We start from the raw sequence: 13,073 nt of genomic DNA, 5'->3' as shown, positions 1-13,073 counted from the left end.
CAAAGTTACTGACTCCTCAGTGAAGTTATGATGTAAATACAGACTCTCCCAATTCACCATCTGATTTGGATAGGGGTGCCAAAGACAAGATTCCAGTAGAAACATTCTACCTGAAGAATATTCTGATTACACCCGAAAGGAAACAGAGGATCCAAACTCTTGAGATGGCGCAAACTATTCCCAAAGAATGAGCTTAATGTGGGGTTTGAGAAGAATTTTCAGCATTGTATCTGCCTACAAGTAGAAAAGCCATTTAGAGAGAGAGAGAGATCACAATGGATCAACTAGGTGACTAGTGGACGAGCAGCTGGCAGTGCTGAAGAGAACAGGGATCTTCTGAGAGTTCTGGAGTCTCTCCCATAGTGGTAGTCTGGAACAAGAATGGCTCCCTGAGGATGTGCATTGACTACTGCACCATTAACCAGATTAACCAGTGTACATCTCACCAGGTGGTAGAGCGCATTGGATCTAAGGAGCAGATATCATCAGATTCCCATGAACTCTGAAGACCAGGAGAAGACCACTTTTTTTCTAATGACTAGAGCTGTATGGGTTTGAATAGATGTTGAAATGACTATCGGAGCCCTTGTGACCTTCCAGCAATGGATGGAGGAGATGATGAATCTGAATGAGATGAAGGTGAACTTGGAGGACACTAAAAGAACACAAGGAGCGCCTCAAAAGGTTTTGGAGTGCCTTCATGATGAGGACGTTAAAGCTGTCCATTTAAAAGTTTTGGTTCTGTCAACCATCTATCACTTATATCCTGCCAAGGACCCACAATGTGTTGTTGAGAAGCGAAGATGAAGAACATGACCTGGAGATATCAAAACAGACCTGTCAAGCCAAAGGACCCAGAGAGTCTCAAGAATCGGTGACAAATGGTCCTTCCATTGTGAGCAGGACATTTTCCAGTTAAAGAGGAGCTTAAGTAATGCGCCCCTGTTGTTGCCTAGCTGGCCCAGCTCTGTCTTAAAACCTACATGTCAATGCTAGCTAAGAAGGACTAGGTGGGACATTGTGTCAGGAGCACAAAGGACACCTTTAGCCTGTCACCTATGTGGGCCAGAGCCTTATCTGCCATGAAAAGAGCTATCCCACTCACAAGCTAGAATTCCTTGTCTTGAAATAGACAGTGGTGGACAAGTGTAAGGATTATCTATATGGCAAGGACTTTGAGGTCAACACAAATAAAAATCCATTCATGTACATACTCACCACGACCAAGTAGGACACTACAGGACATCAGTGGCTAGCTGACTTATCAGGCTTCCTCTTCAGCTTGAAGTAATGAATGAGAGTTGGAAATAGGGACGTTGGCACTCTGTCAAGGAATGGATTTTTTTTAAAGCAAATTTTGCTCAATAAACATAACTGAGAATTTTCACTTTGGCAAAATTTTGTCAACAGGGAAAGCCAAAATCACTCACTTCATCCAGGGCTGAATTAACCATTAAGCAAAATAAACATGTGCTTAGGGCACCAAGGGAAGGGGCACCACAGACGTTTTCCTGCTATTATGCCCTTAATAGATAAGTGAACTTTAAAACAAAATATGCATTTTTTTTATCACAACCTTCTACACGATTTTTAACAAACTGGAAACCCAGATAAGAATCGTAGATTTGTACAAAGAAATCGCAAAATGATTTTCTTTCCAAAATGATGTGCCAAATGATGGCACTTTATCTGCAGAAAGAGAAATTTACTCTCAAGCTGGCCAAAGATTGTTTGAAATTTGGCCAGTTCAGTAAAGACCATATAAATCAACTTCTTTTGAAGAGACATGTTGGAAAATTTCTATTCCAGCAGTCACTGATCGGTATATTGTGACAGTATTGGGTGCCTCTGTGAGAATATAATTTCACAGAAAGGAGGATTCCTCCATTCACCTTGTTTTTGTGGCTGGAGGAACCTATTAGTGTATGGCCAGATATAGTGTTTGCAAAAGCTAGACTTACCCAGAGGACACTAATCTCTCTGCTGAGCTTCAGCAATTTCAATAATATGTGTGCCATAACTCTACGGCAACCAAATCTGTAAAAAAAAAACAGATTGAGTCATGCAGAGCTTTAAAAAATAATTTCAGAAGACATAATTGAGAAACTTAAATGCTGCAGTAGGTTTTATTTTAATCCTCATTGTCAAAAATTGCACAGCTGAGAGTTCTTTTTCTCAAATCAGGCATACAAGACAGACTGGATAGCTTATATCTGCTAAGTATAGAAACATATTTTTAAATCATTTTGCTTGCAGGGTTTGAACAAAGGTGAATTTTTCATTTTTGTTGAACATCAAAGTGTGAACTTGTGAGCATGGTAGTGAAAACAAATATAAAGTAAAAATAATTATTTTTAGATACATCGTTAGATTGTTAGTCACAGTATAAAAAGACAATCTAGTCCATCTAGTTCATCCAACAGAAAGAAAGAGAATAAATAAAAACATGATAAATACATTTTTAATTATCCTTTATCAAAGACATGATTTCCTTCATCATCTCCAAATAAAAGGCCTCAGCCCAGGGGCAGGCAACCTTTTGATCATAATGTGCGGAAAAATGTTTTCAAAGAAATTGAGAGTGCCAGCTAGGTACAAAAAATGTCAACTTCACACTCTCAAAAACTAAAACAAATTTTTATAATGTAAACGCTGTTAACAGCATAAAAAATAGTACAAAATTATCATTAAGCTTTAGGAGGTCAATGGTAAGTGGTAAAATAAATGGTAACTGGTACCCTTACCCGGCTGGCATATTCATTTCCATTATACAGTTGGAAATAAAGTGTGAGTTGATGACAGTCAACCTAATTGAGTTCTCTCAGATCCACCCCAATTCCTGCACTATCACACTTCAGATCACCAAAATTCCTGCACCTTCACACCTCAGATCAGCCCCATTTCCTGCATCACCAAACCTCAGATCAACCCCAATTCCTGCACCTTCATATCTGAGATCACTACAATTCATGCAACTTCCCACCTCAGATCACCCTAATGCCTGCAGCTTCACAACTCAGGTCACCCCAATTGCTCTACCTTCACACATCAGATCACCCAAATTCCTGCAACATTACACCTCAGATCACCCAAATTCCTGCACCTTCACACCTCAGATCACCCAAATTCTTGCCTTTTCACACATCAAATCACCCAAATTCCTGCCCCTTCACACATCAAATCACCCCAATTCGTGCACCTTTACCTCTCAGATCACCCCAATTTCTGCACCTTCACATGTCATATCAGCCCCATTTCCTGCACCTTCATAACTTAGATCACCCCAATTCCTGCACCTTCATAATTCAGATTAGCTCAATTCCTGCAGCTTCACACCTCCAATCAACACCAATTCCTGCACCTTCATATCTCAGATCCCTACAATTCCTGCAACATCCCACCTCAGATCACCCCAATTCCTGCACAATCGCATTTCAGATCAGCTCCAATTCCTGCAACTTCACATCTCAGATCACCCCAATTCCTGCAACTTCACATCTCAAATAAACCCCAATGCAATTGCATTCATGCCTCAGATCACTCCAGTTCCTGCACCTTCACAATTCAAATCAGCCTGATTCCTGCACCTTCACAATTCAGACCAGCCCGATTCACACAAGATCACCCTAATTCCTTGAATTTTAAATTAGTAATTCTCAAAAGCTGGTTAAACACCAGTCCCAAAATAAGAGCAGGCAGCCTGGGGCATCTGATTTAGCACCAGGCCGGCTCTAGCCTGTCTGATGTAAGGGTGCAGTAAAAAATGTCAGGGGGCAGAGCATCTGAGGCAGGGCAGATAATAGTGTCAGCAGTTTGCAGGGCAAAGTACAGAGGTAAGCAGGGGAGAGGATGGGAGGTCAGCAGGGCAGTGGATAGGGGTCAGTAGGGTGGAGAACAGGGGCAAACAGGGTGGAATACAGGGGCCAGGAGGGTGGAATACAGGGGCCAACAGGACAGTGTAGAGGAGTCAGCAGAGCAGAGCACAGAGGTTAACAGGGCAGTGTACTGGGGTCCTCAGGGCATAGGACAGGTGTCAGCATGGACAGGGGTCAGAAAGGCAGATGATTGGGTCAACAGGGTGGAGGACAGGGGTAAGCAGGGCAGAGTGTGGAAGGTCAGCAGGGCAATACACAGGAGTTAGCACAGCATAGGACAGGGGCCAGCAGGGCAGAGGACAGGAAACAGCAGGGAAGTTTACAGGGGTCAGCAGGGAATAGGACAGGGAAGAAAATGGGTGGTCAGCATGGCATGGCACAGGGGTCCACAGTTTGGAGGACAATGGTCAGCAGGGCAGATGGGTGGTCAGCAGGGCATGGGACAAGGGTCAGCAGGATGGGAAAGAGGGGTCAGCAGAGAGGAGGACAGGGGACAGCAAGGTGGAGGACAGGAATCAGCAAGGTGGAAGACAAGGGTCAGCAGAGCATAGGACAGGGTTCAGCAGAGCGGGTAAGAAGGGCCAGTAGGGCAGATGATGGGGTGAACAAGGCAGAAGCCAAAGGTCACTGCTATCAGGGCATTCTGAAGAGTTCCTTGTCCCCACACAGCTGGGATCAGATTCTCGTACAGACAGTCTTCACCTGCACAGTATGTAACTGACTACTACAGATGTGCTGTTTTTCCAATCTGGGGCTTTCACAGGTCAGAACAGCAAAATAGCAGGCAACTAAATCCTGTGCAGATGGAGCCTGTCTGCAAGACAATCTGATCTCAGCTATATGCAGTACAAAGATCTCTCCTGCACATTCTCTGCTCAGCCTGTGTGCTCTGTGGGATGGGAGAAGGATTCACTGAGCCGGTACAGCATCCATGAAGGGGAAGGGGAAGGGGGTGGCTGCATCACTACTTAGATCCGGCCACGCTGAATACCTCAAACTCACTGGGCTGGCACAGCATCCATGGAGGGAGGGCAGTGGGTTGGGTGGGCACATCACTCCCTAGATCCAGCCTCACCGAACACTGCTCAATGCAGGCAAGCATGAGGTGGGCTGGATTTGAGGCAGGCAGGAACTAAGGTGTGAGGTAAACAGCCATGCTCCTTTCTTTGTACTCAGCTGCAGCTTTTTTGATCTGTGGGGAGGAATGTGTCCCATGCTTCCTTTGCATGCCACCATGAACACGGCTGCTTGCCATGTCTGGCACGTGTGTCGGAGGTTGCCCTGCCTCAGCCAGTTCTGTAAAAAGATAACATGAAACGTTTATATTTAATATAGTTGTGGGGTCCGACTGGGGCTTAACCGGGAATAAAAATTAAGTCCTTCAAGTTGGGTCTCAGCAGTCTCCCACTCTTTCTGTACACCTGCTCTGTGTTTACATTAGAGATCATGGCCGGATCTAAGGGGGGCTGGGGTGGGCTGTGCCCCCCCCAGAATTCAGTTGTGCCCCCCCAGGCTGGCTTTCTGACAGACAATGTGCCTGGCTGATGAGCCCCTCTCCCTATCCCCTCACTCAGGGCCAGGAGAAGTGAAGGGCATCATGGTACAGTGTAGTGAGGGTGACAGGAAGAATGACAGCGGCAGAGAGCAGGGAGGAGGAGCGAGCCATGCTGTGCTCTCCCTTCCTGTCATAAGAGTGCTCCTCTATATAGCAGATGAGAAGGGATCGCTCATACATCGGGCTGTACACTAACTGTACCTGCCCCCTACCCCCGTGTTCTACTGCTGGGAGATAGTAGTTTGCAGGTGAGGAAAGATTGTATGTTGGATCCAATGTAAGAGCGATCCCTTCTCATCTGCTGTATAGAGAAATAGAGGAGCTCCATTAAGAAAGGACGGGAGAGCATAGCATGGCGCAAATTTCCTCACAGCTCCTGGAGGGTTGGGGAGTGGACCATATGGCAGGGGAATTGGATACAATTGGGGGGGTAATTTATTCTAGCAGGGGAGATTGGGGGATTTGGGCTAAGAGGGGTATTTGAGCTTGGAGGGGGAATTTGTGCTAGAAGTTGGTATGGGGGGGTGGTTTCTGCTAGGAGGGGGGATTGGAGGGATTTATGCTAGGAGGGGGGATTTGTGGGAGAGGATTTGTTCTGGGAGGGGGGATTTCGAGAGAGAACTTGTGTTATGAGGGCGATTGATTTGGGGGTGAGGATACTTTGCTGGGAGGGGTATGAGGGGGAATTGGTCTAAGTGGGGGAACAGGGGAGTTGAGCTAGGAAGGGTTGGGGGATTTGGGCTAGGAGGGGGAATTTGGGGGGGGGGGGGGATTTGTGCTGGGAAGAGGGATTTGCAGTAAAGATTTTTGCTAGGATGGGAAATTTGAGGAGAAAGAGGATGTGTGTGGGGGGTGATTTTTTTTTGAGTGGGGTAGATTAGTGCTGGGGGGAAATTGGGGGGTTTGAGCTAAGAAGTGGGATTGGGGTGCAGAGATTTGTGCTGAGGGGGGGTGTAGAATGGGAGGAGGAATTTTTGCAGTTTTGGTTCGGGAGAATTATAGCTTGCAGAGGTAATTTTTGCTTAGGCAGTGAGTGTGCTAAGTGCTGTTTTTTTTTATGCTGAGACATGATGCTCACACATGGGAGGGGGGCGCAGTTTGTCGTCTTCACCAGAAGTGCTACATAACCTTAACAGACACAGCCTCCATCTAGACAGAGCATAGATGGCTGCAGTTCTAACCTATGAAATTCCCTGATTAGAATGGCAGTGTAGCTGTAATAGCAAGCCAGACGTGAACCTGTCCTTCTTTTCTGCCTTTCCCTGTTCTCTTACCTGTACCCTGCCCTGCTGACCCCTATCCTGCCCTACATCTCATCCTCTGCCCTGCTGACCCACTGCATAGTGCCCTGCTGCCTCCTATAGACTGCTTTGATAACCACCTGTACACTGCCCTACAAACTGCTGACCCTATCCTCTGCCCCCTGACATTTTTTACTGCACGCCCACAGGAGACAGGCTAGATCTGGCCCTGTTAGAAATTGTGCTGTAAATGTTGATGAATTACTCCTGGTTGCCTTTAGATACAGAAGATATATATATATAGAGAGAGAGAGAAATAGAAACAACTCCCAACTTTCAGAGGAAGGGAAAAGTAGGACATCATTTAGCATAAAATTTTAAGGTACATGTCAAGTCCCAAACATGCCCCTAGTTACACAGACCAAAAATTAATGATTAAACCCATCAAATCATACTTTAATTTTACTTTTAATTTTTATTGGCTTTTTAAAAATAGCAAATGCATTAATTTAGAGATTTGTGCTGCATGACAGTTTTGGTAATTAAATAGCAAATTTTTATAGAGATATATACATCAGACCAAAAAGAGGGACACTTGAGGAGTAAAAGGAACAGAGGGAATTGGTTCCAAAAAAGGACAGTTGGGGCTATACATATTTATTTCACATGTCTATTTTTCCATCTTGTGTTACACCAAACTTTACATTTCAGTTATTCTTGTCTATCAGAATTGTCCTCATATTTTTCTGTAGATGATTAAAAGTTAATGTTTAAACCTTCTAAAAAGGCGTTCTGCATGTGTTTGTATTACACTAAGTGACTCTACCCAAGTCACACTTTAACTTTTTTTTCTGTTTTGTGATGATCAGAGCTGCGTGTATGCCGACAGAGCCAGAGATGACTTCCCTGGACCAAGAGTAAGATTTCTTATCTCATATATTCACATATGATGCAAGCTCTGAAGTGTGGTTTGTAAAGAATAAATACTGAACTCCCAAATGGAGAAAAGCCACCTATGAAATAAGATGCAACAGGCTCTGAAATTGCTAAATAAACATCCTTCTAAACAGCTTCAATACTCAATGTAAAGTGCAATAAAATAATAGTTTTAATGTCACACAAAGCATAGTAAAGATAATTATGACAAAATAACCAAAGGACTCCATTGTAATATGGACCTTGCAATGTTCCAGTTCACATCCTTCAGGATGACTCACAACTTCCTCTAAACTATGGTACCCGATATCACAGAAAGATGTGTTATTTCTCAGATACTACCACAAATCTGGAACTTTATGCATGCCAAAGTTAGATGTACACTAAATTTTTGCTACTGGATGCAGCTCCCAATAATCTATTTTCCAGCAAGTATTAAACATTCTGCAATACATATATGCTACCTAATTTAAGTGGTTCCATTTTTTTTTCTCACTCATTCCCATAATCACACTCTACCAGTTATCTAACACCATGCTTGGTTTTGTTGCTATGCTTATGAAAATTATACACTTGATTACAGTCTACAGTCATGTTGGATAGATATTACAGACTCGTCAGGTCTCTGCAGTGTTGTTTATGGTCTGATAGGATTATTTGGTTACTTTATGGACGATGTATGAAACAAATGCATATTGAAAAATGTTCTGATGCCCACAACAATTTGTCAGCATCCTTGTTTCATTTTAAAATCATAGACTGCAAAAAAAGACATTTGGAATCTGAACATACTTTTCAAATATCAGTCATGTTACCGTTTGCGTACATGGGTGTAACTGATTTGAATTTGAGATGCTTTTGAGTTGCTTCTGAGTTGTTTTACTTTCACATTTCTCAATAGTTCAAGCTAAAATTTCCACACATACAAGTAAATGAGTTAGAGCAACTTAACTCCCATACTTCCCCACCCTCCAAATTCTTCTGGATAAGGATTGAATGAGAAACATCAAAAATAGATAACTACTGCTATATCAACTTTTAAAACCCACATAACTTTTCATCATATTAACCGTTTAATTGTGAAGAAAAGACTGTATATATTTTTGTACATTTGCCTTCTCAATCTATATTTTATATACATACAAGTAAAATGAGCCAGAACAGCAACTCATTCCATGTATTCCTCTGCCCTCTAAATTCCCTTTATTCCAGTTTTTAAGAGAAATATCAGGGGAAATTTACTAAAACTGGGGCACTCAGAATCTAGTGCAGGTGTGCATCATAGCCAATCAGCTTCTAACTTTAACTTGTTCAGTTAAGCTTTGGCAAAAAACCTGGAAACTGATTGATTTCTATGCAGAGTTTACTACTACTGTACACTCTTTTTAAACTCGTACTGCTTTTTATTATGTACTAAATATTAACGGAGAAATATAGCTAAAGCTGTTTTGGCTTTACTACTCCTGGGGATCACAGGAGTGCAGTTAGTTCTGCACTCCTGTCAGCTGACATGACTCAGCTGGTCCAGGCACAGGAGAGATTTCAACATCTGGGATCCACCAAGATGCCTGGACCAGTCAAAAGAAACAAGGATAATACAAATGGACTTTATAAGTACAAAGACTAAATACACATGTTAATAAAATCAGTATTGCTTTATTTGACATTACATCACATATAAAACATAGTATTAGAAAACTATTTAGTAATATCCCTGCAATGAATGTCCCAGAGCCCACCATGTAAAGAAGGAGCACAACCAGTGATGGGGCATGGAAAAACCACCAGGATGATCCTATAGAGGGGTGAGGGACATTCTAGCGCTGGAGTCTTAGAAGCAAGGGGGGACAGATGCAGATGTAGATTTTTTTAAAACCCATACTTTATTTTGAAGGAAGGAAGGAAAGAAAGGGAAGGAAGGAAGGAAGGAAGGAAGGAAGGAAGGAAGGAAGGAAAGAAAGAAAGTGAAGTGAAGGGAAGGGAGGGAGGAAGGTAAGGTAGGAAGGAAAGGAGGGAGGGGAAAAAGAAAAGGAAAGGAAGAGAAGGAGGGAGGGAAAGGAAAGGAAAGAAGGAAGAAAGGAAGGAAAGGAAGAAAGTGGAGGGAAGGGAAGGAAGGGAGGGAGGTAAGGAAGGGAGGGAGGGAGGGAGGGAGGGAGGGGAAAAGGAAAAGTAAAGGAAAGGAGGGAGAAAGGAAAGGAAAGAAGGGAGGGAGGAATGGGAGGGAGTGATTGAAGGAGGGAAGGAGGAAGGAAGGAAGGGAAGGAATGAATGGGAGGAAGAAAGGAAAGGAAAATAAAGGAAAGGAAAGGAAAAGGGAGGGATATATATATTATATAATGTATATATTATTACATAATATACATTACATATATAATAATATATATATATTATTACAACAAAACACATTCAAAAACTAAAAAGATACATTTCTATGGTTTCTATGTGCATGTTCTGCATAACTTAATATAATTAAACTGAAGTGAGGTATTATCCAAATTATTTGTATATAAGGTAACATTTGGTAATATCCTAATCTTTATTATGATCACAAATAATCCTCTGTTTTCTTTAAGGTTTGACAAGAAGACTGAAGATCATTTATAATGTCATCAAGTGAAGAATATTACTGTATAATTTGTTTTTCATTTTGTCGGTGTATAGGCCAAGCTATCCTATGTATATTATTTTTTTAAATGTGTAATTTAATGATAGAACACAATATAAAAACCTCTTTAATCCAAGATGGCATCAGTTCATAGGATCAGAATGATGTTATTTAGAGGGAAGGGGATGTATTTTCTATACAAAAAAAAAATACTTTTCAAATAAGATGGTCTATTCAGAGTTTGCTATGGTGAAAATCATACTAGTACTTTTGGCAATAGCATGGTAGAGTTTGAAGCAGGTTTTCCCTTTGTGGTTGTCAGGCCATTAGAGCAGGACTTTCTAATTATGACGAAACAAAAAAGTGTAATTACAAGGCTGACACTGTCAGATCTGGGAACAGAGAAACTTGGACAACGTGGGAAAGTCTACAGATCCTAGTCACTTTTGTGCCTGTGTAACTGTTAACTAAAATACCACCGTTCACCATAGTAAAGTTTGATATTACAGTGATACCCTCTCCTTTCCTTCAAGTAAAATGTGCAAAATACAAATACCTATTTATTTTGTTATAAGCTAGTAACACCTTGCCTTTAACACAATTTGTTTGTGTACATGTAAATACAAAGTATAGCATAGCATGCTCATATTTTGAGAATATCAAATACATGTGCACAATTATTGTATGCATCAATTTGTTTTATGTTTGCTCATCAGTACATATGGTATTCACTATGAATCATATACACTTGCCGATTGCATATACTACTGCAGATGTGTCTTTTCGTTTGTTTAGAAATAATCCAAATAAACTGTTAATTGTAAAATGTCAGTGCAGTGGCAGTTATATCTAAATATAGATTTTGTCCTAGTTTTGAATTAATGGTGTAGGGATCCATAGCTAAATTTGTAACCCTACTTCTCCGATCCCACAGCACACACTCTTCAAATCTCCGTGAAGTCTAGTGCACACAGTACCCATAACAGAAAACCTGTAATTCATCAAATTACCAGGATTAAAGCATATTTATGGTTAAAATTTAAAATCGCATATTCATTTGCAATGCACATTGATTTTCAATTATTTCTAGCTCACTCCTATTAATCTGAATGGTCGTGAAGTTTGTAAATTGCTTTGTGAAGAATCCTACCCATTTACTTCCTTGAATTCTGTGACAAATATTCACTGTACCCTGTGAGTAGGCACTGCTGTGTCACACATTTCACAGAGCCTGCCTTCTGAACTACAGAGGTGCTGAGAGGAGGAGTTTCAGTAGGTGATGTCAGTACAGAAAACAGCAGGCAGCAAGGTACCATGGAGTATGTAGTCCAAAGATATTATTATTATACAGGATTTTTATAGCGCCAACAGTTTGCTCAGCGCTTTATTATATAACAGGAGACAATACAGCAACAATACAGTTCAATACAAGAGGAATAGGACGGCCCTGCTCCTTGGAGCTTACAATATTAATGGTAAACTATAGAGGAGAAGTTGCAAATCATTCAGGGACTCCAGGAATTTGTTAAATGAGATAGCCAGAAGACAGGCAGAACACACAAAATGAAATGAGATATTTCAAGTAAACTTATATTGGATTGTCAAATGTACCTATTGTTTGTATTGATGTTACAATTCTGATACATAAAATGAAAGTGTGTGCTGTGACTACAGAAAGCCGTTAAGAGTTTTTGCTGTCAAAACATCATAACTATATGCCGTGCCCGACTCAAAACTACATGTAGAAAGCTTTGGAGGGGCCAGAGCTGAAGGCAAAGCAACTTAGGAATGAGTCGTGGGCCCTGTGGATCTCCAGGGAGCACAGGTACAACTTTCATACTCCTAGAGCAAGGGTAAGCAACCGTAAAGAGGTGGAGATCTACCTGATCAACATGGGAGCAGTCAAAGATCATCGGGCACAGTGTTGTCCAGTGTCGCCTCATAACACCAGATTTAAACTTCTAATTGCCATATGATACTACTGTACACAATCATGTGCGTTGCACAGCAATCATGGGTTTAAATAAGTGGATGAGCAACATATCACCTCCTCACCATCTGTCAAACACACTCGGTTCACTTTTCAGAGGAGCAGCAGTGCCTGCTGCACTTGTGAATGAGCCCTTAGTTGCATTTGGCAGTGGCACTGTTAGAGCTCAATCATACGTAAAGTTGGGGAGTGAGAGAAATCCCTGCAGTTGAGTCGCAGTTTTATCGCCCCCAATCCCTAACGCCTTTAGCTGCTGAGGCAGCAGACAAAGCTGTACACATGCCACAGCAAGAATTAAACCCCTTGTTGCATTTGGTGGGTGCTATGACCTGCCATTCATGACCCATTCAAGTAAAGGGGGCCACTTTGCAAGTGCCTCGCAACTGCATGCTTCTGCTGGGACCAAAGGGTTAAAGCAGGTGGCGAGAAAGCAACACAACGCTGCCTGCTTTAACCCCTTGTTTACTGTACTACAAAAAGTTGCAGGGCACTTGCAGAGCGGCCTTATTCACTTGAATGGGTCATGATTGGACAGGTGCTATACCGATCAATCAGGACAGGGCGTATAACTCCTGCTGCGGCTGTGACATGTGTACACCCCTGGCAACTGCAGTTAAAGGGGGTGTGGTTGGGGCGGGGGTGGTAAAAACACATTAACTATGGGAATTTACCAACCCCCCCAAACTGCAAATGTAAATGAACCCTTACTGTTCTGAGCTCCCCTATAAGCCTGCTTTCACACTGATGTGCTGCGATTTACCTGTACAGCGTGTGTAGCGCAGTGCATCTGCGACTTTCTTGGGTTAGCTGCACTTTGCCATAGGATTATATTATATCCTGCAGGTGTAATGCGCTTTCAGAAAGTGCACCA

The 13,073-nt window shown here is 42.1% G+C and overlaps 1 protein-coding gene across 7 annotated transcripts in view; it reads left to right on the top strand.

Moving 5' to 3' along the window:
• PRUNE2 (prune homolog 2 with BCH domain) overlaps nt 1–11,889 on the top strand; it is a 380,051-nt gene extending 368,162 nt beyond the window's left edge. For 4 of the 7 annotated variants that reach the window (XM_089691098.1, XM_089691097.1, XM_089691094.1 and 1 more), the window contains 2 exons: nt 7,541–7,588; nt 10,181–11,889. In XM_089691098.1, coding sequence (XP_089547224.1) covers nt 7,541–7,588; nt 10,181–10,211 — 79 coding nt within the window. In that variant the 3' untranslated portion in view covers nt 10,212–11,889. Of the gene's footprint in view, nt 1–7,539; nt 7,589–10,180 lie in introns of all 7 variants that reach the window. The other 3 variants (XR_016315157.1, XR_016315158.1, XR_016315156.1) reach the window with 1 other exon arrangement.
• Nucleotides 11,890–13,073: the final 1,184 nt, after the last annotated feature.

This window comes from Staurois parvus, unplaced genomic scaffold (genome assembly GCF_062004578.1).
Source record: "Staurois parvus isolate SC_StPar_1 unplaced genomic scaffold, SC_StPar_1.0 ptg000549l, whole genome shotgun sequence".
In the NCBI taxonomy this organism is placed as follows: Eukaryota; Metazoa; Chordata; class Amphibia; order Anura; family Ranidae; genus Staurois; species Staurois parvus.
Note: the sequence above shows the minus strand (reverse complement) of the source record. Positions and strands in the feature narration are given on the sequence as shown.